Source organism: Nanorana parkeri, unplaced genomic scaffold (assembly GCF_000935625.1).
Source record: "Nanorana parkeri isolate BGI_ZX_2015 unplaced genomic scaffold, ASM93562v1 scaffold2339, whole genome shotgun sequence".
Lineage (NCBI taxonomy): Eukaryota > Metazoa > Chordata > Amphibia > Anura > Dicroglossidae > Nanorana > Nanorana parkeri.
Window position 1 is genome coordinate 59,163 of NW_017308607.1, and position 7,904 is coordinate 67,066.

Genomic DNA, 7,904 nt, shown 5'->3' on the forward strand with positions numbered 1-7,904 from the left:
GAATCTGGAGCAGCCGTGCCCGGCAACCAATCAGCTTCTCTCTCTCATTTCCAAATCTTAACTGAACAAACTGAAGGTAGAAGCTGATTGGTTGCCAGGCCCAGCTGCTCCAGTTTTGATAAATTCCCCCCAATGTGTGTTGGTAAAGGGCTTTTGGGAGAAGTAGTTCTGGCGGCACGACTATGTCATCTGACCTCCCAGCAGCTGCGTCTGAAATCATTTTACAAGACTGGTGATAATGTCATAGGGGGGTAATAAAAGCTGCTTCCTGCTACAGAAACAAGCTGAATGAAAAACATTGTGCTAGCTCAGGCTCTAGAGGGGGAGAAGGAAGTAAATTTGGGTCATGCTGAACTTCTGAAGCTGAACTAAATACAAGAAACATGTCTATACTTCCATGAATATCGGTGAGCCCTGTGACTTTCTTCCAGATCTGTGCGGTAATCCAGTGTGAAGCGTCCTGTAATAAAGACCGCCCACTGCTGTGCTCTCTCCTTGTGCAAGGTGACTGGTCTTGTCTCCGCCCCCCGTAATAAAGACAGCCCACTGCTGCTCTCTCTCCTTGTGCAGGGTGACTGGTCTTTTCTCCGCCCCCTCCTGTAATAAAGGCCGCTCACTGCTGCTCTCTCCTTGTGCAGGGTGACTGGTCTGGTCTCCGCCCCCTCCTGTAATAAAGACCGCTCACTGCTGCTCTCTCCTTGTGCAGGGTGACTGGTCTGGTCTCCGCCCCCTCCTGTAATAAAACACCGCTCACTGCTGCTCTCTCTCTCTCCTTGTGCAGGGTGACTGGTCTTGTCTCCGCCCCCTCCTGTAATAAAACACCGCTCACTGCTTCTCTCTCTCCTTGTGCAGGGTGACTGGTCTTGTATCCACCCCCCTATTATAGTTTTGTGAAGGCAGCCTGCAGTGGGTGGACTTTGTTGGGTCCCTCCCACAGTTCTGCTCTCTGCAGCACATTGATGACATCACCACTACATGTGCAGGCTAATAACTGGGTTTGCAAGTTTGTGGACACAAAGTGGGTTTACATCCTTTGCGGCTATTGAGCAATATATTTTTGTGGAGGGACCTCATTCAGAACGTTCACAAAACACAAAGCGATCATTCATGCTGAATAGGCGACATTGAGAACAAAGGGCATGCAGACGGGACTTTCTCATTATGTTCTTTTATTGCCGGGGTTGGTTTAATGATTGCGCTTCGCCTTCAGGTTTATTTATTTTCATCTGAGTTCCGCGGTGCGCGCTTCGTTAACAACTTCCCCTGTGAACAAAAACTGTGAATCGTGAAATCACAACACACACAAAAAAAAAAGTGCACGAGGGTGCTGGGGTACCCCTTCGAAGAGGAAGGGCCAAGGTCCACCTACCCCAAGGCCGGCGCACCCCTTTCCTCAGGGGTCCTGCCGAAACAGGACCCTCAAGTACTAAGGCGCCCCCCAAGTGGGAGAAGGCAGAGAGTCCTATATGAGGGTCACAGAGCCTCCTCCCTAACATCAGGATAGGGCCCCCGAAGGTACCCGCACCCTCCGTCATCTGTGAGTCAAAAGTTCCAAGTGCAAACGTAAGTGCTATAAATAAATAGGTGCCAGTGCAAGACATGGCCATGTTTAAAAATTGCCCCGGGCTAGCCAAAAGGCCTGCCCCAGAGGCAGAAAATGCCGTTCGGTGCCGTGACCTAGTGCACAGTGAATCACTTGTGGGGTCCCAAACCCTAATGATTTCTCTGGCACCCCTGAGACGCCACCCCCAGTGGGCACAGCACCGCGGGCCTCTGCACCTCCTAACCCTCCAGCCAGACGGTTCTATTGTACAGCTCCATGTCGCCGGTCGCTCGTCGCTTGTGCAGGACCCGTTTCCCCGCGATTTTTCTATTTTTGCATGCAGCTCGACGGTGAAGGTCGCGCCATCGTCGCCGGAACGGTCGCGCCATCGTCGCCGGAACGGTCGCGCCATCGTCGCCGGAACGGTCGCGCCATCGTCGCCGTGCGGAAATCCGCTCGAGGTAAGTGTCGCTTAGTGTGAATGGGGCCTTAGCCAAAAGGCCGAGAAGCGATGCCTTCAGGTTTATTAGTTTAATTTGGATCACACTGAAAAGAAAGGTGCTCGCTCTGATGTTTACTGATAAAGTGGTCCACATCTTACAAATCCTGCCGGGGGGTATAAACTTCTGAGCACGGCCGTATATCTGGGACAAAAAAGTGAAACCATTAAAGATTCCATGAAATGAATGTGTGTAAAGAATTCTTTCTATCCCTCACAATCCCCATCTTTGAAGGTCCCCCAGTCACCATTGTTCGGTCTTCCATATAGGATCTATCAGGGACGCCCTGCGGTGGGTATAAACACAGAGCCTTGTGCATCCCTGTGCCTTTAAGGGGGGTTGCCTTTAAACCTGCACCCAACTTGATCTTTTGCCCCATGTGCTCCAAGATGGAGACTGTCATAGTTTAGAGTTAGGAGCGCACTATAAGAGGTGCCTTGGCGCGGCTGTGCGGCTTTCACATATCCTGCAGAAGACGTGTATCCAAACCTCTTTTTACCCCTAGCGGTCAGACAAGTTTTTTTTGCATGCTGGCTGGTGAGTGCGCTGGGAAAACTTTTTGCTGTTTAAAACACAGAACCTGGCACATTGATCACTTAATAATGAAAGAACACTAACCAGAGCGTCAGAAGAAATTCTTTATTAGAGGAGTCACCAATTTGACCCAAAGCTTGACATAGCGGCTCGGGTGCTGGAACGTAGAAGGAGTCACTTCGCTTGATCGCTCGTAGAGATTTTCTTGCTCCTGAAACATATGAGAGATTTGGATTTCAGTCACTTAGCACAGCTGGCGCCCGCTTCACACAATGTCAGTATTCGGGGGATAGAACATCTGACATGACGTCTGGACTGGTCCTATGTCCATAACCAGAAGGGCTGAGGAGCCTCAAATTATCACCTCACATTTAGGGGTCCCGATATAAAGATGAGCTATAATTTTTATTAGGGATGCACTGATACCGATACTGGCATCAGTGCCGAGTATTTGGGCAAATGCTCCGATACCTAGCCCGATACTTGAGCTTCTGGTATCAGGAAGCCGGGCAGGGAGTTATTGCATGCTGCCCAGCTTCCCGATTGGCCGGGAAGCCGGCTCCATGCTCCCTCGTCACTTGTGACAAGGGAGCATGGAGCTGGCTTCCCAGCCAATCAGGAAACGGGGCAGGATGTAATAACTCGCTGCCCGGCTTCCTGGTTGGTCGTGACGAGAGAGCATGGAGCCGGCTTCCCGGCAAATCGAGAAGCTGGACGCCACTTCATTACACCGCGCCCGGCTTCCCGATTGGCCAGAAAGCCGGGTCCACGCTTTCTCGTCACCTAGTGATGAGGGAGCACGGAGACGGCATCCCTGCTAATCGGGAAGCCGGGTGGCGAGTCTTTACACACCGCCTGGACTTCCTGAATGGGGCTTTTGGTATCGGCGGGTACCGAAAATAAATATCGGTTCTCGATACTGAAAAACTGGTATCGGCGCATCCCCAGTCTTTATTATAGTTACAAGTGAAAGAAATCAGCTTAATAGGGTGTTTGTACTCACCGTAATTAAGGGACAAAGGAAGTCTTTGACCTTCGGGTTATACTGCCACCTATAGGAGGACTGGACATGGGAAACCAAACGTCCGCTCCCAGCATGCCTCGGCTTTATAGAAAAGCATTACCGAGATCATGATCATAAAGGCTGGGTTCACACCTAGGCGTATCGAATATGCGCGTTTGGCGCGATTCGCGGAAAAAAAAAATGCGCGGCAAACACGCGTTTCTGAGGGCTACCTGGCTGTATCCCAATGTAAACGCACGACAAAAACGCCCCAAAGAAGCTCCTGTACTTCTTTGGGCGTAGTGCGTTTTGTAGCGCGTTCACAAGGCCTGTTATACGCCCAGGGTGTGAACCATACCCATAGGAAATAATGGGATTTCGCTGTTTGAGCGTTTTGCAGAGCGTAGGAACGCGCTACAAAACGCCCAGGTGTGACCCGGGCCAAAACACAGAGGGGCGGGACCTAGAACACTAATAAAAAATTAGGCATAACCGAAAGTGAAAGACTGTCCCTCAATGGGTGAGAGAGAAATAAAACATTGACATTCTTGTATTTGTGGTTGAATACCGTTCTTGGCCAAACGTCTGTGGACACCGGACTAATGTGAGCTTGTTGAACATTCCATTCCAAAACTATGAGCATTCATTTGGGGTTGCCCTCCCCCCCTTTTAGGCTATAACAGCCTCTACTCTTCAGGGAAGGCTTTCCACCAGATTTTGGAGTGTGTCTGTGGAATCGGCGCCCATTCAGGTGGGACAAGAAGTCCGGGCTCACAATTGGTGCTCCAACTCATCAGTAGGCTTGAGGTCAAGGGCTGTGTGAAGGCCACTCGAGTTCCTCCACACCAAATCCATCAAGCCGTGTCTTTATAGAGCCGAATGTGTGCACAGCATGCTGGAACGGAAAATGGATTTCCTCAACTCAACTCTTTCCACAAGGTCGTTAGTGACAATTGTCTAAAATTCCTTTATCTGTAAAAAATAAGTCAAGGCAACTGGACTCGCTGTATTTTTCTCGAAGACGTTTCACTGGTCACCCGACCGGCTTCCTCAATTCAGAATGCCTTGTACAAAAAAAAAAAAAACCATTTTGTTCTGAATGGAGAAAGCTGGTCGGAATTCACTATATTGCACACCACACTTTTTTTTTTCTTTTTCACTTCCACCGCTCCAAGCTTGCTCCTGTGATGGACTACAACCTCAATACAAACTAGTAGTCCCATCACTGGAGCCATTTTTTATCCGATTAACCGATTAATCGAACTTAATAATCGGCTAACTAATCGATTTTGAAAATAATCGTTAGCTGCAGCTCTAGTACGAAATATGGATTTTCGTTAGTTTCGTCACATTTTCGTTCCGTTACGAACATTCGTTATATTGACGTTAAAAAGCAAAAATACCTTTGTTAATATATTAGAGTCGATGTGGTAGTTGTTTTTTTTTTTTATCCGAAATAGGAAATTCCGTTAACGGATTTCGGATCCGAATTTCTTATAAAAAAAAAAAAAACTACCATCTTAAAAACTACCATTTTAAACTTCAATATAACGAATGTTCGTAACGGAATGAAAATACGTCAACGGAATTTCGGATATAATTCGGAAACTGCAATTCGGATTTCGGATGCTTCCGAATTTCGATTCGTAACGAAACAAATCGCACGTCTCGTATGCATTAATGGCCCATTCCCTGGAGGCACCTGAACCCAATCGCTTGGAGGGGGTGCCCGCATACCTTTGGCCGTGTAGAATCTGTGCGCATCGGGCAGCCATGTGTGAACACAACATATGCAGACTGTGCTCCCTGTGCTTTGCTGATGTTCTTCTCTCAGGCCCAACAGACCACGTCTGCCTTGAAAATCAATCAATCGTGCGCCCTCCTTACTTATAGGAGCCTCGGCTGGAGGTCCAGCTTGATACAATTATTACAACATTCAGTATTTGCTCAGTACTTTATCCCCAAGGCCTTACCGACTGAACAACAGCGACCGTCAGAAAACATTACCACTCTCCGCCGGGCTCGGCAATGCGCTTTATTCCTATTCCCAGTTCAGCGCTGACATCGTATGTACGGGGAAAGAGATACTGCAATCACAAAATGTTTTTCTGCAGTTATATTGGCTGACGTCTGCCGGCATTTTGATTTCTTTTTATGGGCCGCTGGTACTATCAGGGGATTCCCACGCATTTCGCCTTTAATTATCTGTCATTATATTTTACTACAGGGAGCAGTCTCCTGACACTCTGTGACACTTCTGGCATGATCTCTTACCGTCCCTCTCACCTCCAGCTCTGCCCCTTCTCTCCATATTGGCTTTCTGGGCAATCTTGCCTAACCCTAACTGGATAATATTATTATACAGGGTTTATAGAGCGCCAACAGTGAGCGCAGCGCTCTACAATATAAGGAAGACATTACAATGACAATACAATTCAAGGCAAGGTGGTAAGGAGGGCCCCGCCCCTGAGAGCTTATAATCTACAAGGGAGGAGCCAGTGATACATGAGGAGGTCGCTGTGTGGGGATGAATGGTTCAGTGGTTAGGTTGAGGTGGGATCGGCTTCCCTGATGAGAGTCTTTAGTGATCGCCTAAAGGCAGTCCGAGTGGGAGATAGTCGGACAAGTTGGGCTAAAGAGTTCCAGAGGATGGGAGAGACTCTACAGAAGACTCTAGGACAGTGGTGGCGAACCTTGGCACTCCAGCTGTGCCAAAACTACAAATCCCAAGATGCATCTGCCGCTGGGAGTTATGTCTGTGGCTGTCAGAGCCTTGCAATGCCTCATGGGACTTGTAGTTCCAAAACAGCTGGAGTGCCAAGGTTCCCCACCACTGCTCTAGGATATCTTACCTAATAAGCAGTGCTGGGATAAGGTACTTTAGCACCCAAGGTCAAAGTGCACCCCAATATTCCCCTATGAACCCTAAGCTACTTCAGCAGCATAGATTTCAGGTCCTGTCCTTCTTGCTGCTGAAGCACCAAGGTGGCAGCTCCCCCTCATTAGGACAATCTGACCTCCCCTCCCCGTTGTCAGCTAAACACATACAGAGCTCTGAAATTGGGTCCTACTGGGTTCTGCCTCAATGTCTACATGAGGCCAGCCATTATCTTCTTCTGCTGCCTGTGCAGTACAACCCCATTCACTTCTATGGTGCTGGGGGAAGGATGGGGTTTTGAGTGTCGTCTCCCACCCTTGCGTGGCCCAGCCCCTCCCGCCTCGTTCCTTATAATATAAAATGAATATTGTAAGCTCTCAGGGGCAGGGCCCTCCTTCCCATCTTGTCTTGAATTTTATTGCGATTGTAATGTCTTCCTTATATTGTACAGCGCTGCGCAAACTGTTGGCGCTATATAAATACTATGTAATAATAATAATATTACCCATGAATGTTGGAAACCCTTCATAACCGGCACAGCGAGTGCGCAATTCAGGGAACTCGGTTCAGAAATCTCTCCAAAAGAAAAAAAATAAACTTGTCGTGTGGTTTAACTCTCATCTACAGAACCAGAAACATCGGGTTTGTGCGGACTGACCCTTTAAAAAAAAAAAAAGAAAAGAAATGACCCATTAACGGTCACATTGGCAGTCAGGCTGCCAGGCCATTGATTCTAAGCTCATCACCCGTCAGCGAGGTAAAGAAAAGCCTTTCCACCACAATTCCTCCCTAATGCATTGCAAAATGTCCTGCGATAGCAAACCATTGCCAGTAAGTGCACAATGCAGGGTGTGTGATGAGGAAGCCTAACCAAAGCCATCAGGGCCATAAACCACATGACAAAACACATCCCCGAGTGTGTCAAGATATATAAAAAAAAAACTGCACCACTGTAACACTTCCTGACTTACTGTAAAACCGCAAGAGGGGGACATTAAAGGAAAAAGCTGAAGTGACGTGATTGCCGGCGACGGCCTTGCGGGGCCGCCGGGTTCGGCTTTCTGCAAATAAAAGCCTCTTGCGCCATAGTCTGCGATTGTCCAAACCTCGCCATCACATGGGAGGAAATGGATACTCGTCGAGTGGCTCGTTTTACAATAACTGACACAGCAATTCTTCAATGAGAACGTGAACTGTGGTGGTAAAACCCTCACGTCTGGCTTAAAATAGACATTCGCAGTGTCGAGTACCGGGCTGATGTGCCAGAAACCGGAACAAGTGAACGGAGCTGTGGTCATTACCCGGCACTGGACTCTATTGATCACCATTCATTGATTTACGGGTAGAATGGCGGAAAAAGGCGGGGTACCTTATTTTATGAGTCAATTCCATATGACCCCCCGCCCCCCCCCCGTCGGCAAATTTCCTTATTTTATGAGTCCATTA

At 48.4% G+C, this 7,904-nt stretch overlaps 1 protein-coding gene across 1 annotated transcript in view; it reads right to left on the reverse strand.

The window, feature by feature from the left end:
• The window catches only part of PGS1 (phosphatidylglycerophosphate synthase 1), a 73,782-nt gene that overhangs the window by 9,383 nt on the left and 56,495 nt on the right, over nt 1-7,904 (reverse strand). The window contains 1 exon segment of the mRNA XM_018573334.1: nt 2,662-2,840. Within this exon segment, the coding sequence (XP_018428836.1) occupies nt 2,669-2,840 (172 nt within the window). The 3' untranslated portion in view covers nt 2,662-2,668.